The sequence below is a fragment of the Pezoporus occidentalis genome, unplaced genomic scaffold (genome assembly GCF_034315485.1).
Source record: "Pezoporus occidentalis ecotype Australia unplaced genomic scaffold, CSIRO_AGI_Poc_V1 ctg204, whole genome shotgun sequence".
In the NCBI taxonomy this organism is placed as follows: domain Eukaryota; kingdom Metazoa; phylum Chordata; class Aves; order Psittaciformes; family Psittacidae; genus Pezoporus; species Pezoporus occidentalis.
In genome coordinates, this window is record NW_026913900.1 from 1,300,988 (window position 1) to 1,328,182 (window position 27,195).

The 27,195-nt window shown below is 36.6% G+C and overlaps 1 protein-coding gene across 1 annotated transcript in view; it reads right to left on the reverse strand.

Annotated features, from left to right (window-relative positions):
• NRG3 (neuregulin 3) overlaps positions 1-27,195 on the reverse strand; it is a 162,895-nt gene that overhangs the window by 26,271 nt on the left and 109,429 nt on the right. The window contains exons 4-5 of the mRNA XM_062618865.1: positions 6,639-6,741; positions 917-1,043 (exon numbers count right to left, since the gene is read on the reverse strand). Of these exons, the coding sequence (XP_062474849.1) occupies positions 917-1,043; positions 6,639-6,741 (230 nt within the window). The remainder of the gene's footprint in view (positions 1-916; positions 1,044-6,638; positions 6,742-27,195) is intronic.

The following is a 27,195-nucleotide window of genomic DNA, read 5'->3' on the forward strand; positions in this document are numbered from 1 at the left end:
CCCTTTAAGCAATGCTAAGATACTCTTTTTCTTAAACAGGCAAACAAACCAACCCCCTCCTCCCCCCCAAAAAAAAACCCACTCCCCAAAAAACAACCCCAAAACCTAACGGTTAAGCATTTAGAAAGGCTTGAATAAAACTGATTTCCTATTGTTACCAGACTTCTTCTCAGTTTTTCCAAAGATTTTGTTCAAATAAGACATTACTAATTGCGTATGTCCACGGAGAAGAAAATGACATGCATTGGAAAGTAACTTACATCCAGGGCTAAATAAATCAGTCATATTCAAGTTCCTTATTTCAAATACACTTAATGAATTTCATGATTGTGGAATTGTATTAAGTATAACTATATACAGAAAATGAGTAAATACATTTCAAATTTAGTTTGAACAAACTAACCTCAAAGACCTTTTAACTCACGACCCAGGAAAATGAGACCATCAGCACAGTCTTCCCTTGAGCACTAGTTTATATGTGTAAATTTAGGGCCAGATTTTGAATTTACTCTGAATTAACTGTGACAAATCTTTACATTTTTTCATGCAGGAACATTAATTATTGGAAGACTTGAAATCACCTAAGATCAAAGACCCCCACTTCAGCTGTAAACCATACATATGAGCTAAGGTATTGCAGAAAACTCTAATACTAATTTCCACTGCTACATGCAGAGCTAGGGGCCTCAGCAAGGGATGTTACATGAACAAAATGCAACAGGAACCACTGAAATAAATTCAGAAAAAATCCTTCTTAGTGTTTTCCATTATCAGGCCTGATAGAAAACATTTTATGAAAGAGGTGAGAATTCTTGTTCCCATTGCTCAGATGCTGATAGCAACATGGCGATGTGCTGCCATCAGCAGCAGGAACTCAGCCAGGCTATTAAGTGTTGTAGCTGGCAGGATTACTTACATTTTGCAGCTGGACTTGGCTTTGTGCCATACACTCTGACTTTGCCATCATGCTGGAAGCATTTAGGCTGTAGGTTTTCCTATTCTGTGTTTCTTTCAGCTGTTCATGTATTTGCTTTGTTTGTTTCCTGCAGAGAGAAATAAAATTTATGTAAGAAAGAGTTAGTCTGATCATCTACTACAGCCACGGTATTTTTACAGCCATGGTTCCCTTTGTTCAAAACTTCACTATATCAGATTAAACAAGTTGAGCTATTTCACTAGTGTCTAATATTTCAATGCTTTCAATGCAGTGGTCATTTTCTGGCAAGGCTTGAGAAAGGAAAAAAGATCTCTTCTGTTTAAAATATCTTCTATTCTCAGATTACTATAATAGCATGCTAATTGTTTCAGCACAGAATTTTGTAAGATCATCTATTAAATATTTAACAATAGCTTGCAAGTAGGCCTGAATAGTAAAAAAGCATTTTGCTCAGATTAAGAACAAAGACTTTGGCAAATACAGCAGGCATTAGCCCCTGTTGGCTATAAAAAATGTTGAAGAATCAAAGATTTCTGCTAGCTAATTAGACTGACCTATAACCCACTATCTTGTATAGACCAGCTTTTGCTTACAAGTTTAAACCTTGAAAAAAACATCAGCAGGGTATCTGCAGCTGTGTTTTCGACATACTATATTATGATCCACAATGTCAGAGCTAGGAATACCACCAGATGAATCACTTGCAATATTCAGGAGGTAACTATGCTATTAATAATGGCTTTCTGTTTCTGCCACACTATATTCACAAACTGAGTTTTAAAGTTCTGTCCATGACTGAGGATATGAGGCAGCAAACTTTGTTTTAAATGTTTCTTTTATCTTCCACAAACAGGTATCTCATCTGGGCAAAAACTGTTAGCAAAACACATGTAAGGTCTTTTATCCATCTCCATTCTTTTGATAAGCTACATTTTCTGAGACTATTAGTTTTAAATGATCAGTAGAAATAACTCCAATTCTACTTCCTTCTTTCCTTCCTTCTTTCCTTCCTTGTTGCTTTCCTGCCTTCCCTCCTTCTCCCTTGAAGATGCATCTCTAGCAGTCAACCCACACAGGCCCTGGAAACAGCCCAGCAAGGTCAAGGACTTGCTGCAGCAGCAGCAGCACTTCATTATGCCACCAGCAGCCTTTAGACAGCAATTTTTGTGGAGCCATATTTCAGAGGAAGTGATTTCAGGGCAGTGTTGATAAGAAATAAAGGAAATGCAGTATTTCTATCCAGAAATCTGAAATTTTAGCAAAGAAGCTTCAAAAAAATTTTGAAAATTGCTTGTGATTTTGTTGCTGAAAGCCTTGTGACATTGTCAATTTTGATCACATCTTACTTGACTCAGACCAACGAATTTGACACTGAATGAAGCATAAAAGTAATTTTAGCTTCTTCCAGTACAGTCTGTTTTTAGCTCAGGAAAGTGTAAGAAACCAGAGGAAAATTGACTTACTCAAGTGTTCAAAGGGGAAGATGGTGAGAAAGGACAAGTTACCTCACTATGAAAGCAAGCAGTGAGAAGTATCGCACTTGACATATTCAATATTTCTTGATTTATTAAAATAAATATATGGGATTTCTTCTGCCTTTGAGTTCCTTAGTTCAGTATGGGAGGTGTGCATTTCCCCACTACTCTTCAAACTTCAGTATTGCATAATTTAAGCATTACCTTAAATTCAACAAGCTGTAAGCACCTGCTCAGAAGTAGGTACTTGTTAAAGCACATTTCCTGAATACAAGTCATAAACCATAATAAACCTTGGACTCTACAAAGTTCTCTTATGTTTTCTATTTACATCCTATTTTGAAACAGCATGGCAAATAAAAAAGAATGAACTTACAAATATGAGTGGCATGTTTTGTGTACAGCTCACAGGAGCTCATAATTAGTAAGGTTTATGTGCATTAATCTTAATTAGTAAGATTTATGTGCAGTGGTGAGAGGAAATAATTTCTCAAACACAAAAACATTCAAAATTTACTTGTAAAGAATAGTATCATATAATCTGAATATATATAATACAAAGCATTATAGTGCCAAATCAGATTAATTGATTCTGAAACATCTCTTTAAAAAAACTATTTTTATATCTACTAATTTTTGAAACCAGTGAAATTGAATAATTTAATTTGCAAAAAAGTCAAAATGAACTCTAGCTTTTTATAAAATTGCAGGGGAAATTCCTAAACCCAACTCTCGAGTTTGTATGAATAATTATTTTCTGACCATCCAAATTACATACACTGAGAAAATAAGCAAATGTATATCCATATGTCTTAATGGAAAGCTAGCCTCTTGCTTCTTGCTCTCCATAATAATTATGGAACACCTAGTCGTATTTGATGACTGTTTCTAAGCGGAGACTTCAAATAAAGTCTAAACAATGGCAGCAAAACATGATCACAACATCAGATGTTAGGAATCTCCTATATATACAATATTCTTAGAATTTAATAGGGAAAAAAACAAAGCAAATTACAAAGTTTTTTAACTCTAATTTGGATTTATTTCAAAAACCTGGGTTTGGAGTTGCTTCTACATCTATAAACACATGTAAGTAAACTGGATGCTGCACTTCAACATTACGATTGAGATTCCTGAAGGTATTTACCCAGAGAAATAATCAGGCAATTAATTTCCTCTTATGTTCATGCAACCTAACGTTACTGTTAGGTTTATGCATATTCATTTTGCCAAAATATAGGATGCATATAAAAGTAGAAACAATTAATAATTCAAAGTTCATCACCAACTACTGTTTTTATTTTATAATTTTTGTTTTCAAAACAAAAGGGCCTTATTTGTTCTACTTTAGATAAATCTAGTAATAAAGTGCTGTTACTTCAGCAAGAAATAGTCACTAGTCATTTATGAAAGTCTACACCATAAAGAGCAGCCCATTACTGTACTCGCCCTCTGTTGCTAACACTTACAGCACTTTCTTGATTACCCTAAAAGGAATAATTGGAAGTGTTTAATTATAGTTCTAAACTTCCCCACATTGAATTTATTTTTAAAAAAGGCTTCTAATTTAATGGTGCATAGGGAAGCACATATTTCTAACAGTAGATATTATCCAACTGTCAGACTAAGAAAGTCAGGGTCAGTGTCTTTTTTCTTCTAGGGTGCAAGATTCAGATTTTCTGTAGTGTTAGCAATATTTTAAAATTTTGATACAACAAATTAAACCAGATTATTATCCTCCAAGCAGGAAGAATGCTCTGATAACTCATAAGCATGATGAAGATACGCCTGCCTGATGAAGAAGCTCCTGAAAATCTATTGACTAAAAGCTAATATATGATAAGGGTTGAGGCACTTTAAATTTGTTGAGTTTTACACCCTTAAGACACTGCCCAATGTTGCAGTTATGACAGTTTTATGTGCCCTCTATGCAACCCAGTCTAGACACTATTTACATTTGATACAGTCTCCAGATGGAGCCAAAGCCAGAGAGCTAGGGATTGATTAGTATGTTAGCACTACTGTGTTTCATATATTTAATAAGACCTCTGGACTGAATGGAAGGCACTCATTTTCTCATTACTCCTCAAACTTCAGTTCCCAAAATCTGGCATAACTACACTAACTCACTCCAGTAATTCTTAACTATCATGTTTATAATGCAGATAAAAACCCAACACCTCCCACCCTATCCTGCTGAGATATGAAGCACTATATATACATATATATATATATATATATGTATGAAGCACTATAGTCCCATGAGTTCATCTTTGAAGCATTACTCAATAGTTTTGGACATAGCTATCCCTACCACCTCATCAAAGTCATGGTATTCCGAAGGCTGTTCCAAACCACTTCATACAACAGTGCAAAATCAGGGGGGCCACAGCTGAATTAACAGAGGGACATTTTATTCACACTACGCTCAGTGTCTGACTGCATGTTCTTCCAACTGATAAACCCATTCTGCCCTTTCTGAACCTCTCTTCATGAGCAAAATCCTCAAGCCCTTACAGGAAGAACAGGAACACCTTATTCTCTCTAAAATCATAGAATCATAGAATCGTTAGGGTTGGAAAGGACCTTAAGATCATCTGATGTTTCCAATGCAGTGGCAAAATGGCTGTCTGCTCACAATTTCCTAGAATCATGGAACCATAGAATAGTTACGGTTGGAAAGGACCTTAAGATCACCTAGCTCCAATCCCCTTACCATGCACAGGGAGACCACACACTAAACCGTATCACTCAAGGCCCTGTCCAACCTGGCCTTGAACACTGCAGGGATTCAGTTTCCTTGGGCACCTAAATCCAGTGCCTCACCACCCTCACAGTAAAGAACTTCTTCCTTATATTTAACCTAAACTTTCTGTTTAAGTTTTAACTTGTTCCCCTTGTCCTGTCATTCTGGTCCCTAATGAAGAGTCCCTCTCCAGCATCCTTGTAGGCCCACTTCAGATACTGGAAGGCTGCTATGAGGTTTCCACACAGTCTTCTCCAGGCTGAACAGCCCCAGCTTTCTCAGCCTGTCCTCATATGGGAGATGCTCGAGCTCCCTTATAATTTATACTACATGAAAGAAGTTTGCCACAGCATCCTCCTAGCTAGCGTCACTGTCATACTCAAGGTCCAAAGAACAATTAAACACAATCCCTCAAAACATGAGAGCAGATAGGAAATGAAACATGAACAAGCTCAAATCTTCACTCAAGTCATGCACAAACGACCCCTGAAGCCTGAGGGGAAGAAAAAAGAGGAAAAAAAAAAAGGCCTGGTGACTTTCCAACATTTTTTTTTTATTATTTTTTAATGGAAATGTAGATCTTCAGGTAGATAGAAACGTACGTTTTTTTTTTTTTTGAGAGTCCCTACTCATTAAAATAAATTATAAAAAGGGGGATTCAGATAAGCATCCAAACTTTTAAATAGTGCAAACCTCCACATTTTTGACGCTCATCCACCATGACTAATCTCATACAGGTACTATTCATATTGATACGTGTTTTCTCATTAGCTCCAACTGGAACAAGAATGAAGGATGACAACCACACAGAACATATTTATAGATAGAGTGGCACTGACAAGCATGCCATGTAATTGCTGAGGTTTTTGCAACTCAAATTACACACATAACAATAAATATTATAAAATAATGTTCAGTTGGGAAGATAAAACAAACAGTGGAAACCGGTTTACTTTAAAGTAGTTTAGTACAGATGATTCCACTATACTTGGGTAGTTCAATGTGCTTGTACATTACACATACTCATTATACAACTACATCAACAGTTTACATCTATCTGTAGCTACAGGTTAGAGATATCTACAGAGAACTTGTCTCTGCATTTCTACCTTTATCAGCATACTGAAATAATAGCGACACTCAGAGATAAAAAATACAAAAAGATGATACTTTTAAACTTTCGTTTTTCAAAAGAGGAAAGCGATTATTGCAGTGATAGCAATAGACACAAAATTCTTGTTGTCAAAAAAAGAACTGGAAAGAACACAATTCTTTCCAGATAGCAGAAAATAGAAACAAACCACATATTATTCCTGTTTAAATTTTTTTTTTTTTTTTGAGTTACATAGGGTAGCTGTGTGGAAATATTCTAGCCTGTCCAGAGACAGAAACAGCTTCAAAAGTAGGGGAGAAACTGAAGAATTCTAAGCCATAAAAAAGGACAGAAGCTCAATAACAAACACCAGATGAAGGCTCTTACTTTGTTTTGAAGTAGAATGCTGCACAAAGCATGCCCACTACGACTATGCCAAAGACGATACAGGAAATAGACAGCACCTGGCGCTGGTACACCTCTTCGCTCTCTGTAAACAGCAAAATTGAGAATTATGAAAGCATCAGAAAACAATACTTGTGAAAAGTGGATTTCAGCACATCGTTTCTCTAATCATGGACAGATAGGGGATATCTGGAGGTCTCCGTTGGCCAGTTCCTCAACAGAATGGAACTGAACCTCTTATTTGATAAGGTTCATAGAGTTGTGGCCTCCTAGGAGAGTTTTAGAAAATGTTCCAATACACACAGAGAAACATGTAATAATAAAAATCAGGAGTGTTTAATATTTTCTCTGCCTTATGTGCTCATTTTCAGCTTTTTTAGAAAGATTCTATTGTCAATAGGATAAAGAGCCCTACAACCACGGAGTCTTTTTGGCTTAGGGCAAGACCCAACAGAGCTCTCACAAGGTCCCACAAGACTCAGTTCTTTTTTAGCAACCCCAATTTACTTTTTTTTTTGATTGAATGGTGATTACAATTACTCCTTGTCATCCCTTGTACTTGAAGCTTAAGTACAACGTGCAACAGTAAAAAATTAATTCAATCATCTTGGATGGAACCCAATGACTACATGGTTACAAGGCACCAAATATTGCTTTCATGGGAGTCAATTCTTAAAATGAAATTTCCTTAATGAATCCCATAATCTAATTAATTTTAAAACAGGAACAGAATGAAAGTTAAAAAACTAAAAAAGCTAAGAAAACAAGAGAAAACATGCATTCATAATATCAGACAACTGATACTGGAGCTTCACACACCAAATTCATCAACAGCTCCTTAAGTGTAATATTTTGGTTTTATTATTTCAACTAGTCCTCTAGGTCTAACATGCTAAATAGATTGTTATTTTTTAAGATCAGTTTTCCAAACATGCAACATACTAACCAGTATTTTTATTCACATATTTCAGATAGAAAACCAACATGTAGGATTATCAAAGCACAGTACAAACACTGCACACGACAAACCTACATTTTCTCTTTTGGTTGGAGATCTTCAGCAGAGACCCCCACAACAATATGAATACCAGATGCACAGGTCAAGTAGGTGACAGTAATTCCAAGTTCCGGGTTCATAAGTCCCAGGTACATAAGAAGAAAATATTGTTTGACAATATCAAGGTGAATCTAGGCAAATACTGAAAAAAACTCTGCACCTAACTGGAACTTCAAACACTACCTGGTGTAATAATGACTGAAGACTGTACAGTACCCTAATCAGTACCGATTATTAATTTCTCAAGAATGAATATCATAGTGCTATTACTAAACATCTGGCATTTTAAATACAGCCATTTGTCTAGTGAAAGTCACAGTCCCTTTTCACAAGCTATTTCGAATAAAATTACAAGTACCAAATCTTTATTTCTTAATTATTTCCTCACTCGAAGAACATCACAGTGATTCAGAAGCCATTTCTAAGCTGCAAAATGTCTTCAGCTCCTGCTGACTTTTCACCTTATTTAAATTTGAAATTCTAAAAGCTGTATTTTTAAAATATAGTCTTAAAAGGTAAAAAAATAAAATAAGCAGCAAATACAGTAACTTACACTTTTTATATGCCTTTACATATTCAATTCAATATGAAATCATGACAACACTGCAGTAACTTATTCCAGAAAATTTGGATCTAGACAATAAAACCTCATTAGCTATGAAATAAATATTTTGGGTTTTAATTTATTTTTTGTTTGTTTGTTTTTAATAGGCTGTCTAAACACAGTTATTCACACAGCAGTAGACAAAGGACTCATCTTAAAAATTTTGAATTTTTATGTTGAGATGGATCATAGTTGAAGAATTTATGCAAATATAAAGCAGACAGTTGAAGAATTGTTCAGCGCAGCAACTGTTAATCTGATTCAATTCAATTAACTAATTGAATTGAAAATCAACTAATTCAAGCAAACTCTGCTTGAACATCAATTTCAGTACCTAGGGCCCGAGACCACAACTACAACATACTAAAATAACTGACATATTAACAAACTGACATTTTACTCAAAACCTGCATATAGTAAAAAACATTATTAATTAAGCTGATTTAATTAGTGTGTGGAAGAAGGCTTAACTTTGCTTTTCTGTCAACCTAGGTCCTCATTAAATATTTTTTTATTCTTTTTGCTTTTGTTATTTTTTGAGAAATGGTGAGTTTAATGCAGCTATGGTCTTTTGTCAGTCTTGAATAGCTATCACTGTCCTGTTAAGATGCTTTAGAATATGTCTTACCGAGATGAAAGCAATTCAGAGACTGGACAATATTATCTTGCTCAAACAACTATGTGAAGATTTAAGTCTTTTGTGTAGTCAGATTAATCCCTGTCACTAGCTTTCAACACATACTGATCAATACTTTCTTTCTATTTTGTATAGTGCCTATTTAAAGAACCACTTATTAAATTTACTCTATTTCTTAGACATCATTGTTCTTTTTTTTATATGTATATTCTTTAAACCTTTATGTACTGGACTCCACTATTTTTAGTCTTCAACATCCTAACATATCAAGTCAAGCATTTTTTTTCTACTCTTTAATTTTACACATTGTTGTTTTATTTTTAAAAAAAAAAAACCAAACCTCAAGACCCCACCTTTTTACTGATAGAAATGTAAACTGTTTCTCTTTTCAAACTTTGAAGGTCTCCTCATTGTTGCCTTGATTTAACCTCACTATTGCTCTAAACACACATAGCACAGCTAAGACTCTCTCTAGCTAAGGTATACTGAATAGGGTCTCTAAATGTGGCAGAAGGTTATAGCTAAGTACACTTTTGCTCTCAGAGGACAGAAAGCTGCATAAATTCAGTGTAGAAAAGAGAAGAAATGAAAACTCCTTCTCCTTAGTTGAGGATGTGAATCAACTTGTGCATACATGTACTTACACACTGGACAAAACTTCCCAAGGTAATCTAAAGTGTGACTGAAATTATAAGTCTCTCTTTATTCATATATATTTGTATATTCCTTGTGAAGTAAACCACCTTAATTACATTCTATGGAAATAAATACTCCTGGAAGATGATCTGACTCTTAATGAACAGCCAAGAAAATATTTCAGCTAAAGAACAAAATATAAACTGCTATGGATATTGCTGGATAATTTAGCTGGGGAGATAAGACTACAGAACACAAATTCTGCCAAACATTAAAATTATACAAGATACATAACTCAAAGAAACAACCTATACAAATAAAACCACAGACCGCAATGCTGAGAAAGTGTCCTGGGTTCAGCAGTTGCAGTCATGTTTCTCCTTCGTGGTAGCTGGTGGAGTGCTGTGTTTTGACTTCCAGCCTGGGAACAGTGCTGGTGATACCGATGTTTTCGGTTGTTGCTAAGTGATGTTTACCCTGACCAAGGACTTTGTGAGGCTCATGCTCTGCCAGGGAGGAGGGGAAGCCAGGAGGAAGCAGAGACGGGGCACCTGACCCAGGGTAGCCAAAGAGGTATTCCATACCACAGCACGTCATGCCTGGGGTGGGGGGTAATGGGGAGTTACCCGGAAGGACACAGGCTTCCGACTGGGACTCGTCTCTTGGCCGGTGGTATTGTATTCTAAGGAGGGTTGAACTGGCCCAGGTCAGAGACGGAGCAGGTCAAAGCTCCCGTGCCGGTCAGATCTGTTGTTATCTCAACCCTTCGTGCCCCACGCTGGGTGCCAAAAAGAACTGTCGTGGTTTAAACCAAACCAGACAACTCGTTCACTCACTTCCCCCCCTTCTTGCCCTCCCCCTACTCCTGGAGGGACGGAGAGGAGAGTCAAAAAGAATGCAATTCCCATGGGTTGAGATAAGAACAGTTTAGTAACTAAGGTATAACACAAATCACTGCTGCTACCACCAATAATAATAATGATAAAGGAAATAACAAGGGAAGAGAATACAGCACACCTCAGCACCAGCCAACCGATAACTCGCCCCCCCCCAGCCTGACCAAGCTCCGACCGATACCTCCTCCAACCTCACAGTCTACCAGCCCTACCTTAGTCAACCTGGTGTGCCCCAGCTCCCTGGGGCTCACCGTATTGATGCCGGGTGTGGTGGCGCGTGCCTGTAGTCCCAGCTACTCGGGAGGCTGAGCCCACTGGATCGCTTGAGCCCAGGAGTTCTGGCTGCAGTGTGCTATGCCGAGCGGGCGTCCGCGCTAAGGGGGGGAAGTGAGTGAACGAGTTGTCTGGTTTGGTTTAAACCACGACAGAAAGTAACATAGTAAACTGTTTAGATGGAGCCTAATTTGTTTAATAAAAAGTATGGAAAGAGAGATCATCCTAGAAAATAAAGACAAGACAAGCTCACATGGGACATGAAGCCTGCTAAGACTGGGTTCCCATAGACAAGTCCACATTCACTGTGTGCACTGCTACATGTTTAGCCCACTTTTTTATATACTATTGATTATTATTTTAATTCCTGCTACAAAATTTTGTCTTCCCTTTAACTCTGTCATGTCACCTCACTGAATATAAACTTCTCGTGTCTTAAGTGTTCCTTTTTCTGAGCTTCTCTCACACATCTGATACCATTATGAAACACAAAATGAGTACTGGTGACCCATGGAACCAGAAGTTTCTTCCAGCACTCATATCATAGTCAAATTTCATCTGTCTGTTACTGAAAAGAAGTACATGCCATATTCTAGCTACTAGGATTGGGATTTTTTTATTCTCTTGCTTCTTAAAAATGTACTTTTTAAAGATGTCATCTGTCTGCTTTACGTATGTGGTCTCCCGCATCCTCAAAGTCCCATATATAAGAGAAGAGGATTACATGGAAACCCCATACAACATCAAGATTACCCATAAGTTAAAAGGCACAAGAGAAATTAAAGCATATTTCTCAATGTACTTAGAATTATGTGTGACAAGTGTTGAACTATATATGACATTCTAAATTTATTTCATGAAGAATATAAGAAAAGCCTACATGTTCCACAAAATCTGTGATTGCCTCAGCATCAGACTTCCAACTGTCCCAAGAATTTTCTCTGTTCTTTCACTTGCAAAAACCTACTGTACAGATTCACTGCCATATGTTGCAGCTTGTGCTAAGGCAGAATAATTTAACAGTTGAAATGGTATTAGTCACAGTTCACAAATTCCTTCTTTGACTTAGAGTAAATCAAGACCCTTGTTCTGTTCTGGATAACATTACCTATTCCATTTCAGTGATTAACATGATAAAATTTAATACAAACATATTAACCTCTAAAGGAATAACTCTATGCAAATACATGAAATAGATAAACCTGACACAGATAATTTTGTTCCAACAAGAGCACATGCATTACTTCATATAAAATACCATGTTTTATTCTAATTCTTACCTACCTTTATTAGACACTAATTTTACTTCCTTCAACTTTTGTCTCTCTGGGTAGAATTTCTCTTTTAAAAGGGCTTCAAAACACTAAGGTTTACAAATTAGGAGGGGAATTTTGTATCTGCTATTGTTTATAGAAAGGGCAGAGTCAAAGTTAATTGCAGAGATTCACATTTCAGACTGGAATCAGAGCAAGCTGAATTCTGCTGGCAAAAGTTCATAAAGCATATCACAGTGATAGTATTTTGCTCTTGAGAACTGTTCAATGATTCTGATCATAACAAAGATTAAAAAAATACATGTTCTTCTACTTTTGGAACATCCACAGTAGAAGGACCTTAATGAGAGCAAAATGAAATATATGTAGCCTGCTGTACATTATAATAGCATGATATGATACATTGTTTGACTACTGGTATTTAACACTAGTGAGATCATTTTCTGCATACACAGAAGGCAGAAAGGAAAGGATGAGTGTTCAACCTGTTTGGCTGACCTATTTTGAGCATTTGATTCTATGATATTAATGTTGCACTAGCACTGGAATATTAAAAATGAAGCAATGAATTAAGGATAATGTTATAGACTCATCAAGAAACGGGATGCAAAGGTATGTGCTCTAACTCTCAACCAGATATTTTAGGTTGGTGATTGAAAGGTGAAATCCCATTCCAAACTTAAAGAACCAGTATCTCCTAAAAAATTATTTTCATCAAACCCATTCTTAAAAACCCCACAAAATAAAATAAGCCAAGCAGTGGAGAGTTATCTAAAAAAAAACAAAAACAACCCCAAAAAACCAACCCAACCCCCAAACAAACAGAAAAAGAGAGACTAACCTTACACAAGAATCTCTAGTGTTGTCTATGGTTACAACAGGAGTGAAGGTGGCAATATTCTTAGCAAGTGCTACTTGTTATTAAGCGAAAATCTGATAAGTACTTTTAAGTAGCAAGACTGTAATTCTGAAGGTAAATTAATTTAAACTTTGGTTTCCTAAGAAACAATCATTTCCTTTTGTCTGCAGGGAACTTTGGAATTGTGTCAGCTACAACCAGAACTCAAATCTAACAAACTTGCAAAGCCTTAGTTAAGTACATTCAATGCAACATATTTATTAAATCTTAGGCTTGAAATAGCTCCAGAGACAGCTAGGGATAAGGGATAGCTTTTTCATTTTTAAGAAAAAATTTGGTTGGGAGTTCAAGTGCATTGACAATTTAAAGACAATCCAATTCTATTACAAACTTTATCTATTTTCATTCTATTTCTAAGATGGATAACATCAGTCATCAGCAAAATTCATTACCTAAGTCTCTGCAAGTCTAGGGGGAGGAAAACAGTACCACTGTTCTGCTTGCTAGTGCTTCATACTGAACTAACAACTAAAACTAATAGCTACTGAAATAACAGCTAAACCCACTTGTGCTTTAGGTATTAAAACCTCTTAGCTACTAAATAAAACTTCATGATCTACCATCAAGTCTTACTCTGCTTACTGTCAGTTCTGCTTACCGAGAATCATAACGCCAAGTAACTCCAGCATCTACTGCAGGTCCAAGAGATGCAAATTCAACCCCTTAAACAAGGTCTGTCACCATCAGACCACTCTTGGAGACAGGATCGTACCAAGTCAGCAGGCAAGGAGTTCATGTAAAATGCTGATAATTTAGTTAGTTTCTGTTATTTAAGTTTCATAGCTGAACACCAACCAAGCAGATAGTCCATACAGTTCCAGCTACCTTTGTGTTGACAGCACTGTTGACCATTCTCATATAATGGTTTTGAAATAAGTTGAAATTTAGGTAAGAAAATCCCTAAAGCTGTAATATATTACAAAGTCTGCATGTCACCTGCTGGTCTTCTATCGAACAAAGAAATGTGCAACATTTTCTCTACAGAAAAAAGCTTCTAGACATTCAGAGGTGCTCAGAAAGCTTCAAAGCATGTACCATATAAGCATAAAGATTGGAAAATATTAAAAAAGTGATTTTTTTTAAATTAAATAACATTCTTTCCACAAGGATTTAGTGAGTTATTTTGTGGTTGTTGGTTTTGATTTTTTTTTTTGTTGTTGTGTGTTTGTTATGTTTCCATGTACATGCTTACAGGATATTAGTTATTTGCCAGGTCCTAGAGACCTTTCATACTATAGATTTCCCACAGAAAGCATTATTCTGTTTCTCTCTCTCTGACAGAGTGTATAAGCTGCACAATTCTGTATGAGAATTTTAAGTGGGGTAGAAGTGGTATACCATCCTGCTTCAAAATGACTCACCCTTAATTTCTGGCTGCTTCATGGCATACCTCTTCATCTTCCCTCTCTGATTTTGTTATCGTCCTTTCTTTTTCTTATTTTTTATTGTAGATTTTATAACTAAACACAGTTCTGCACTTTAAAAATGTTTTTGCTGTCTTTTTCTCCCTGCCATCAGCATGAAAAATCTTCCACAGTGAAACTTCCACTCAGCATTCATTCTGCTTCTAATATGTCCTTTTATTTCTGTGAAGTCTATGCTCAGCTGAGCTTTTCAGCTCTCCTGGGGCCCTAGTCCAGCCATACTTTGTGCTAGTAAGTGAAGGAAGCAGAGGGAAGGACATTTAGACACAAGCTTCCTGTGTGTATCAGCGTTACTTGGGATATATGCATATATACAGGGACTAATCCAAAGACAATGAAGTGCATAAGGTGTTGGATCAGAGAAATAATCACTGCACTTTAAACTGTTTTATATGTAAGTCCATAAATACAGTTTCTGAGAGGTTTATTAAATAAAAAACATCAGGGCTTTATAAAGCAACAGCATTCTTTAATTCTGCCTGAGTAATTCCTTAGCTAATGAGGGTAAACATCCTAAGCATGGCTAACATCTTATATAAGAAAGTCATGATTTTCCAGCTGATACTTTATTTGATCTCAGAGCTTGCATTGCTATTATCAACAAAGCAATGTCACAGAAATTTTTCCCAAAGGTTAGGATTACATATTTGATATCTTGCTCACTTGCTAGTATTGAACATTCCACTCAAATCTCGACCTAACATCAGAGTTGACAAAGTATATTTGATAGTTATTGTTGATGGCTTGTCGTGGTCTAAGACCAGCTGCCACACAGCCCACTCACTCACATTCCCCCCCGGCCCCGCTCCCAGAGGGACGGGCAGGAGAATCGAAAGAATGTAATTCCCATGGGTTGAGATAAGAACAGTTCAGTAACTAAGGTATAACACAAATCACTACTGCTACCACCAGTAATAATAATGATAAGGGAAATAACAAGGGCAGAGAATATAACCACTCACCACCCGCCGACTGATACCCAGCCCAACCAAGCAGTGATCTAACCCTTCTGGGTAACTGCTCCCAGTTTTACATCCTGGGCATGACATGCTGTGGTACGGAATACCTCTTTGGCTAGTTTGGCTCAGGTGTCCTGTCTCTGTTTCCTCCCGACTTCCCCTCCTCCCTGGCAGAGCATGAGACTTAGAAAGTCCTTGGTCAGAGTAAACATCACTGAGCACCAACTGAAAACATCGGTGTTATCAGTGCTGTTCCCAGGCTGAAAGTCAAAAACACAGCACTGCACCAGCTACTAAGAAGGAGAAAAATGACTGCTACTGCTGAACCTAGGACATGGCTACATTGCCAGGAGCTCACATTAAGTCAAGCAGTATTACAATTAACTGCCGTCTCTCTTTTGACTGCAGTTTTTTTAAGTAGGGTGCTTTTATAGATTTTTTTTTAACAAAAATATGGTGTGAGCAGTGACAGAAGAACCATAGAAAATGATAATGAATAACCTGAATTATTTTTTGCTTTTCTTCTTCATACACCAAAATGGAAATGCAGTGCTCTGCCTGGAAAGGCTCTGGAGAATGAAGGCACAGAGGATAACTACAAGGTGTCCTCGTTTCAGCTGTAACAGTAATTTTTTTTTACCTCCTAGGAACTGGTGCAGTGCTGTGTTTTGGCTTCCCTCTGAGAACAATTCTGATAACACACCAATGTTTCAGTTGTTGCTAAGTAGTGCTTATCCTGATCAAGGACTTGTCAGTCTCTCATACTCTGCCGGTGAGGAGCAGCGCAAGAAGCCGGGAGGAAGCAGAGACAGGACACTTGACCCAAACTGACCAAAGGGGTATTCCATATCACAGCATATCATGCACAGTATATAAATGGGGGGAAGTCAACTGGAAGGGACAGATTGCTGTTCATGTAGGGCTGGGTATGGGTCAGTGGCTGGTGAGCAATTGTGTTGTGCATCACTGGTGTTTATTGTTTTTTTTTTCTTTCAGTTTTATATTCTCTCCCCTTGTTATTTCCCTTATTATTACTAGTTTTATATTATACTTATGAAACTGTTCTTATCTCAGCCCGTGGGGTTTACATTTTTTTGGTTCTCCACCCCATCTCACCTGGAGAGAGGGTAGGGGGGAAGCAGTGCGTGGTTCTGAGTTACCAGCTGGGCTTAAACCACAACTCAAGGCCTTAGTCAGCTGCAGAAAGATGTGACAAGGGACACTGTTGCTACTGAAGTATGACAGTTTCTGAACAGACTCTGCAGTCATAAAACTATGTATTTATGCATTGCTCTTTGTTCCAAGCCCCAACTCCTTCACCTGGTTTCTTCACACAAGCCAGTGACGAGGGATGGATGTGATGACAAGGACAGAGACTGCCAGTCAGAGAACTGTCCTTGTTCACTGAGCATTGTGTCAATCTGTGCTCACCTTGAAGCCATCCCCACTCAAAGCTCCCAGATACACAGAGGATTAAGTGACTGTATACTTGTGCACCCATTACTTGTTCTGCTGACTACCTACTCCACGAGCCAGTGGAAATTGGGAGACAGAGATCTGGCTTGCTGCATTCTGCCCCTCACCTCTACAGGTGCAGTGACATCCCCCTTACCTTGTCAGTCAGGTCTTCATCATGGCAAGTGCATGTTTGCTCACTATAATGACTACAACACTCAAATCTGGATGGGATAAATTATCAGAAAGAAAACCAGACTCTGCTGGCAGAGAGAAAAAAGTAAATATGGTGACTGTAAGCAGCTATACTCTTTCTTTAATCCTCCAGAAGCTTTTTGCCAACATGAGGGATAATCCATCCAGTTGTTCATACTGAGCAATGGCAAATGCTCTAAGCTTACTAATGTGAGCAGCAGTGTTAAGACACAATAAAGCCCTCAGCCCACAAAATGTCTAGCAGAGCATTCCCTGCTCTCACCCACATTGAGGGATCTGGTTCATGTATTTGGCAGTGGCTGCAGGTAGGCAGCAAGCTGCCAAAAACAAGTTGCTCAAGTGCCAACTTGTACCAGTATCCGACTGCTGGGACTTCCAAAGTGCAAGCCCTATCACATCATTTGCTTCGGAAGGATTCAAGAAGGGGATTAAAATCTTTAGCAACTGACATATTGCATGACATCAATAATACATCCTAACTGTGTTCCTAGTTAAAGGAAAGATCTTAAAGTAGTTGAGAATACAGTTTTACTTATTATTGTAACTCCTCTTCCTGACCTCCTGACTCATACATACAAAATCAAGATATAGTCCAATCTCTACATATTAATATATTTAGGTGGGTTTTAAAACCCATGCAAATTGTAGCTCAAAGAGATGGAAACACATGCTTAAAGGTAGAGCATATACTTAAACACAAATATATTCCTTACTAATAGATTTTTAAATTTTGAAATCCCTTACTTATGCTGATTTTCTTCAAGAGTGAAGCACATAAAATGCCAGAAAAGAATCCATAAACTTGCCACTTCAAAAAGATGCACGGTTATCCAAAACCATGCAGTGCAACATAACCTCTTACAATCTATAGAAGAATGAGAAATTAAATTCAGCTATAGCAGAAGTATAAAGTAAAAAGTGACTTAAAGAAAAAATAAAATCAGATTCTCTCTGATCCTGAGAAGACAGAGCCAGGGCATGGCAGGAGGACAAAACATAATTGACAGCATTTGAAACAAGACAGTTTCTGACTGGATACGAGGATAAACTTCTTCCCATGAGGAAAGCTGGGTGGTAGGCCAGTGAGTCCATGCAGTGTCCATCCATGGAGGGTTTTGACAACCAGCCGGTTGACTACGGAGCTCCTGAGGTCCTTCCAAACCTGTATTATTTTACAACTGCTTGAAAGGGAGAAGCTTTACACAGTCACTCTGTGGCAAGCTAAAGGACATATCAGACCAATGTTAAATGTTTTCAAGTGAAGCCTGACCGATGGTACCAGTAATAAACATCTCTACACAGAGTGCCTGGGTGGATGTTACAAGCCAGGAACTGTCACACACAACAGTGATGATGGCAGCACAGGGCAGCTTTTGATGTGCTTTATAACATCTCTGGCCAAGATTTTTATCTAAAAATTGGAAATGGAAATACTATGCCAGAAGTAAGCACTACCTCTGGTTCATCACATTTTGTTATAAAGCTCACTTTGCCAAGCAGTCACGGCAAAGCATTTTCTGACTCATGCTTTATATGACAGCCCTTTCTGTACCTTCAGCTTCACAACTTTTAAAAATATTCACATTATTTTCTGTGGCAGTCATGATGGACAGCATTTGACTATACGGTGCTGAGCCTTGCACAAACATGGCTGAAACATCACAGCGCTGAGTAAGGTTTAATGGTATCATAGTTTAAGACCAGCTGCCATGCAGCCTGCTTGCTCACTCACCCCTTTCTTCTACCCCTGCTCCTGGAGGGATGGGGAGGAGAATCGAAAGAATGGAACTCCCACGGGTTGAGATAAGAACAGTTTAGTAACTAAGGTATAACACAGATCACTACTGCTACCACCAATAATAATAATGATAAGGGAAATAACAAGGGCAGAGAATACAACCGCTCACCACCCGCCGACAGATACTCAGCCCAACCGAGCAGTGATCTAGCCCTTCCGGGTTAACTGACCCCAGTTTTACATCCTGGGCATGACGCGCTGTGGTATGGAATACCTCTTTGGCTAGTTTGGGTCAGGTGTCCTGTCTCTACTTCCTCCCGACTTCCCCTGCTCCTTGGCAGAGCATGAGATTCAGAAAAGTCAAAACCACAGAACTGCACCAGCTACTAAGGAGAAAAATGACTGCTACTGCTGAACCGAGGACAAATGGAAAGAATAAATGGATTTGGAGAAGCTGAACGGAATGACCCAAGCAATAACATGCAATAACTTGGCCTACTTGGGCCTGCCTGTGACCGTTTTCTGTCTGGGCAAGACATATTTTGAGGAGCTCGGATAGCACCGACTGAGGGCAGGCTGACAGGAGGCAGGAGGGAACAGGTGCTGTGCTGCCATGGCATGAAAGCAAAATGTGAAAGAACACAAAAAAATAGCCTGCAGAAGACAGTGCTGTTTATGATCCCAGCACTGGAGAATAAGTGTGCAAGTTCATAGAGATGTCTTTATGATTGCAACTGCAATCCCATACAAAAAGGCTTCCCTGCTGGCTGATCTGCTGCCTATGCCTCCAAGCTATTGCTCTCTCCCCTACATCTGAAGTTACTCATGTTTTAAAATGTTTTAAAATAGTTATGTCATTAAGTCAGGTAAAATCTAGTGTGCAATATTATCATGAAGACAGCTAGGTAAAATCTCTTAATGGTCTTTGAATTTTTCCTTTACTGACACATGTTGCTAAAACCAAGGAAAATGCATAGCTTTTCTATGCTGCTCCTTCATACATCCTCTTTGACAGATCCTATCTGTTTTGCTTCTCTAAACAGGACTAGAGAGGAGATTCCTTCAGATGACCCTTCTTTACTCATTATCTTAATGGTATACATCTTATGCCTATCCTAAGAAACAATCACAAAACATATGATTCATCAAGTTGCCAACACACTGCAATCATCACTTTCATTTTTCACAATATTGTCAGAGAATGCAGAGATGGTATTCAAAAATGGCAGTTATGAACTAAGAGAAATGAGTTAAATGATTTTTATTATAAAGGTAAGGAATTACAGCATTGTCAGTTGCTAAAAGAGACATCAAATCTCATTTTAGACATCTTTTCCTCTAAAACAGTTTGTTTTTTTTTTTTACATTACAAATATGTATGTTTATGTTACATTAATAGCTCAGAACTAGGTTCAGGTACCTGCTAGACTGACATTCCTCAACCCTCTTCTCATTTGCAGCTTTTATTAAAACTTTCTGGGTACTTCCACCTTGCTTAGACTAATTTTTGACTTGAAAACTTGAGCAGTGTTTTGGATGGATTTATCTGGGAAATCCACCTGCTGGAAATCTTGTGCAGAGTAGAGCAGAAATAGCTATGAACAGTGTGACTGATTCTGGTCTACTTTGCCACATGCAAGAAAATTTTACTGAAAACATATAAGAGTCATACTGGTGTAAACCCAGAAGGTGCATGACCCGTCATTTAGATATGAAGTTTCCTCTTATATTTTGTCTCAAATGGTTCCTATTGAACCAAAAATCCATTTTCAGGTATACGTAACTGGCAAATAGAACATCAAACATTTCAATAATGCAGAATCAGACCTTAGAAGACACAGATAGGAGAATCAAATACCAGCTACGTGTCCCAATTAAGCAAAGACTTCATTGATCACACTTCTATTAGGTAATGCTGGATTTCAGCTCATTAAGAACATTTTCAAAGAAGCAGCTGCAATATTTGAAGAAAACAGGTATTTTCCCTACAAATCCTCTGACAAGACATTTTGAAAGGTCTTAGAAATACTGACCCGGATGCTCCCTGAATATATTGTATATTTATGCTCACATGTTTCCTGCTCCTTGTTTTACTGTTAGCCATCTCATAATAAAATTATATACTGAGTAATTTCTCCACTTTATTTTGCCTTATTTTTTTTGGGGGGGGTGGGGGGTGGTTTTTTTTTGTTTGTTTTTGATTTTTTTTTAACCTTTTGACAAAAAACAATATTATATTGTAAGTATTCTAAAATCAGCCTGAATTCCCGTAACTTTATGAGCCAAACTATGTAATGCAGAGTGCCATAAGACTGAGATGATTCTTGACCTATGCTACTTGAATTTATAGAAAGAATCATAACTGACATCTCCATCAAATGCTGTGGATGTCTTCAAATTCATTGTGTTACTGAGGTCAATTATGAGGTGTTGAACTTCAGTAAGTGACTGTGTCAAAGTGTGTATTTTTGCTTCAGTGGATTCACAAGCAGAGGCCAGTGAATGGGAAATAATTCAGGGAAAACTCTTGCACTTGCACTACATTTGTATTTTACTTTTCAGTTTAACAGATTTTTTTAATAAAGACTAGTAACTTCTAGTCTATCAACAGTCTAGAAATAATCCAGTATTTGAAGTTTAGTGATTTTAATAAACACTGACAAAATTCAGTCTGCACAATCATTCTTATCTTTATCCAGTTCAAGTACAAAATACTCTGGAAACCAAATTTTCCTCCTGTTGGGCCCCTAGATTAAAAGGCATAAATACAAATCACCTTATACACTAGCCAGGACTTCCAGTTAATCAAGATCTCCTACTATAAAGTTTATTAAATAAGTTGCTTTTCTGTAACAATAATTATGCAAGTGAACCCCTTTCAAACCCTGGAAAATGTAAACACTGTACTTCAAATAATCAAAATATTATTCCTGTATTTTATAAATAAAACTATTACATAACAACTGTTTACATATTATTTTACATTTGTAAAAATAACGTAAAAATTCTGTCAAATACTCACTGCAAGTACTGATGAAATAGTACACTAAATCAGTAGGAAACTTCCCTCCTACTTGAAACAGATTTTTTTTTAATAACTCGTTACAAATTGTGTGTAATATAATTGTTTTAACTTGTTAAAACTACCTATAATAACCAAGACCTGTTTATCACAACCAAGGCCAAATAATTGAAAAAAGTAACAGCAATTATTTTAGTAGTATAATTACATGTAACTGTCCTCCTTCCTTCATAAAAGTCTGCAAACAGGACAGAAAGAAGCTATTCACTGATTTTTCAATATTTCAAATGGTGGAGAAAGACATGGTTGGTTTTTGTTTTGGCTTTTGTTTTTATTTTGTTTTGCTTTTGTTTTTTTTTTTTTCCAGAAGAGTTCTTCAGATTTATTCTTCAAATAAAAACTAAAATTGCAATGAAGGCTGTCATCTTTTCACTATTAGTTAGAGAAGAACCACAACCCAGAAGCAGAAAAGGAATATTGCTGAAGCTTTTGAAAGAACTTTTCTGCAAAATTATTTTCCAAAACTATAACTAACATCCAATATCACAAAGATAGGCAAAACTCTTTTCACATGTAAAGGTCAAAATTTACTCTGGATCAAAGTCCAGCCTTCAGCTTTTTCTAGCTTAGTATTAGCTCACTATCAGAAAACTGTTCCAGTGTCTGGTAAGAAAAAGGCAACAGTAAAATCATCCTCCCAGTCCAGCTGAAAATCAGGATGTGTTGAAAGCCTCTAAGTTCTGCTGATTCCTACTGCTGTCTTAAGTACCTTGTCTAAGTTCTTGGGGTCTATGTGTTGCAATTACATACATATACCAGGATTTTCCCAAAGCTTCCTCAACAGCTGAAGAAAATGAAAATCTTACTAATGAAACTTTATTATGAAATGGGTTCAAATTGACAGAACAAATTCATGGCTGGCTAGGTACAAGTGATATAAAGCCTTCTCCAATTAATAATGGAGCAGAAACATCTGAGATAAAGAAAGAAAAGGAGATCTCAGGATCTTTCATTTTGCTTTCTGGTTTGCATCTGGGTTTAATTATAATTTTTAAATTACACTTCCAGAACCCAAAACCAAAATTTTTCAAATAAATACTTAAGAGATGCATGCAAGCATTCCTCTAATTTAGGGAATTAGCTAGCATGGGGATGAAATGAATGAGGACAAGGAGGAAGAACTTGAAGAAAAAGAGAAAACTTGATTTCTCAGAGCTTCCCACACACATACTAGTCATTTCTCACAATGCTAAAATGGATCAGAATTTTCTGCTTGCATGTTTGTAAATTCAGTAATCATGTTGGTATCAATAAAGAGAGGCTGAACAACGTGCACATGAAATTTACAACATCTACATACAACCCTTTAAGAAGGGCTGAAGCCACAGAATACTGAGCTATACAGCATTTTTTCTTCCACTGGCATTATTAATTTTTTTTACATAAACACACACATACACACAGAGGCCTCTCTATCTGTCTCAAGTGCTCTTGATCCTCTGTACTAAATTTTTTCTAGCAGTAAAACTCTGTAACCAATAATGTGACCAAGTTTAAGTGACTGAAGCAAGTACCCACAATGAAAGCTTGATCCTAGTACGATCAAAACAAGTAGTATGTTTCCTGAAAAGAGCCAATAGCCCAAAAAGTCATTGATTTTTTTACAGTGGTATGAAGTATTTCACTCCAAGTCTTCTTCTGTATGTTCAGTGAACTCATAAAATATTTTCTTCTAGAACTAATTTTTCATTCTCTTAGTTGAGTGGAGGCAGACTGAAGAACTATTATAAGTTAAAAACTGTGATAGTTGAAGTGTGGGTTGGCTTTTCCATCCTGCTCATGTATGTTTCTGTGAAACAAATCACATATGTAATCACATGTTCTGTGACAGAAAATATATGCATTTCAAAAGCAAACAAAGTTTCCTATAAATACCTAGTACAGTGTTTCACATAGTATTTTTGGCATAGTATTATTGTTTGAAATGTAGCTCTTAAACCTTGTGGAATATATGAATAGACGCCATTGAAGGTGAAACCAGAATCAGTATCACTGCCTTACAAGTTGCTACCTGACAAACAAAAAAGAAGTAAGAGATACTTCTTGTCACCTTGTATTTAATAAATTAGAATTACACCATAACATTGTTTATACTTATAGTATGAGGAACTCAAAAAGCAGTGAGATCAACAGTGAATTTATGCAGTATTTTCTTACAGTATGTTAGAAGATAAATCTGCTGAAACAAAAATCTTCAAGCATCTTAAAGTAAAAAAGTAAAAGACATTTCCCATTTTACCACCTTATAGTAAGGAATAATAATAATATTTTACTGATTGTCTAAATTTTTACTTCTTCCCATCTTCCATACTTTGTGCCATTCCAGCATCACCTGGAAAGCCTCTTGGATTTAGCAGAAACAAAATAAAGGACAATGACAGAAATCTCTCTTAAGAAAAAAAACAGCTTTCTTCTTCTAAACAAACTCCAAAACACAGACTTCCTATGTAACTCATGTATGTATGGACTTTAAAGGCATGCACTGGTACAACATGGTATCCTAATGTATCTTACCCTATTTGGTTAACATTACACTTGCTTCTCTCCTAAGTTATAAATAGCCTTAAAGGCCAAGCATCAATTTTGTAGTACCCATATCTGACTTTTTAGTCTTCTAAGTCTCCTTATACTAAAATGTCCCATCTACCTATCTGAAAGTCAAAAGACATCTTGATCAAATATTGACTACTGCTCTCCAGGCAGCAATGCAATTCTCTTGGGAATAATACAACATTTTATATTAAAGTACTTTACACTTATTTCAACCTTCCTGTTCAAAATCTTTGCCAACTGATAAAATTACAAAGTATCTAACTGGACTTCTCATAACCTTATCTGCTTTGTATTTCTATAGAAAGAAAGGATGCTAGAATCTTATCAGCTAATTATAATGAATTAACTGATTATAATGAATTAACTGATTTTTCTTCTGTTTCAGGTAGAACAACAAGAATTCTACCTATTTGACCACAAAGACATCGCTCTTAAGGGAAACATTAAAAAAAATAATCATGTAGTTGAATCCCTGCAAATTTCTCTTTAATCCAAACCTCTGATTTCTATTTAATTATCTACTGGATTTTATAAATCTACTGGAATTAAACAAAAACACAACCCCAACCCCCTTGCCTGAATAAAAACTAAAAAACCTGCAGTAACTTCCAATACAAGAATTAAATCCTGAAGCTTCCAGTAATCATTATATATTTAGCTTCCTACTTAAGAATACAATTAAATATTTTCCTTGGTTCGCAGCAAAGGTGGATCTAATACCAAAGATGGATTCTGATACCTAAAGGGGGCTTAGTAGAAATTTGGGGAGGGACTTTTTCAAGAGCACGTAGGGGTAGGACAAGAGGAAATGGATCTGAGCTGACAGAGGAAAGATTTAGATCAGACATTAGGAAAAAAATCTTCTTTATGAGGGTGGTGAGGCACTGACACAGGTTGCCCAAAGAAGTTGTGGCGGCCCCATCCCTGCCAGTGTTCAAGGCCAGGTTTGACGGGGCTTTGAGCAACCTGGCCTAGTGGAAGATGTCCCTGCCCATGGCAGGGCTGTTGGAACTAGATGATATTTAAGGTCCCTTCTAAACCAAAACCATTCTGTGACTCTATGATCATTTTGATATAAAAGAAATCTTAGAACACAAGAACCTTGCAAGAGCTATGAATTCAACATAGCCCAGAATTTTTATTTTTATTTTTTAGTTTAGGATTTGCTTTATTTGCTATTATCAGTAACTTTGATTACTGTATGTTATTGTTCAGTATCAAAATTTCCACCCTAAAGCAATCAGTTTATATTATGATTCGAGTTCAAAAACTGGTGGCTGAAGAACTCTGTAATCTCATAAGATCTCTTTAAATATAAGAAAAACTACCATCTACTCCTCCCTAGGAGGCACAAACTACTCTTTTCTTACCATAAAATTAGAGATTACAGATACATTCAGCAATGCAACCAAACTTTTTTTTTCTGTAAACCAGCATGAAATAAAAGTTTTTTTACATATTCAAAAATATTCAGATATGAAATGAGGCAAAAGCCTTTTTATGTTAATCAAACACCCTAATGTCAGCAATAGCTCTGCTATTTAGCAGCTCACAGAAGTTGCAACAAGGAAGAGGAAAAAACACATCTGAATAAATCCAATAAATAAATAAATTTTACCTTCTCAGCCAAACTGTACCCTGTTAAACTTTCTCTACTGAAACATTTCAAGTCTATGGGAAACTATAAATACCACCATTAAGTATATATATATATATATATATATATATATAAAATATATGATTGGTGCAGAGTGAGCAGTGCTTAGACATTTTGTATAAAATACCACTGAATACTCTTACATGTTAAAAAAAATTAAAAAATAAAATAAATCCTCTCCAGAGAAAAACAGCATTGAAGGAAACATTCCAGAAATTTATGGGCACATGATGTATGAGATGTTATGAAGAAAACGATTTTCTAGCTTAAATTGTAGCAAGTATTATCAGGTAATAAAATACAGAGCTATTTAAGTGACCTGTTAAGGGAGGAGAACCTTAGACAAATGCTATGCTAGGGACATGAGGTTTTGTTGCTATTTCTGTGACATTAACGCATCGATTACAACTTTTTTTCACTAATGAGCAGTAAGTACCACTAATGAGCAAGTGAAGATATCTCAGAGATGCAGATAATCAATTTACTTGGTTTACCATGCAATGCATGCACGGTAAACTACTTGGATTGTATTGAATAGCTTTTCTTTCTGTTAATTTAAAAAAAAATGAACCCCTAGTAGGAACCTGTATACTAACTGAAGAGACAGATTAAAAACTGGGTTCATGTATTTTCTGAAAATTGTACTTTATTATTGTACTTTTATATTAAGCATTACTTTTTATCTTATATCCCCATAATTTTTAACTTAACTGTTTTGCACTCTATTCTGGTAAGATGTGCATCTCCTTCCTGTATTTTTTTAATGCAAATGCTGTTTCCAAATTGGATATTAATTTGTACGACCTTTTCAATATTTTTTGAAGAGCAGGTTGATTAACTAAAATTTTCTCTAAATATTTAACAAAAGGAAGTGATGAATTAGCTTCAGTTGTGAGAATCCTATTTTGTTTTCCCAGCACTTGACTGAACAATTTTTCTAGAACTGCAAGTATTTGAAGTAGATTTTAATTTGTTTACATGTAAGTTCCTATTAGATGTACATTTCATACAACATGGTAAACACACTATTTCCAAAAACCAAAGCATAGAGATATGTCAGGATCCCTTCTAGAAAACTGAGAATCACAGAAACCCCATTCTTTGAATAGGAATCCACATTCCCAGCCACAGGGTTCTGGGGTACTGAAAGGAAGCAGTG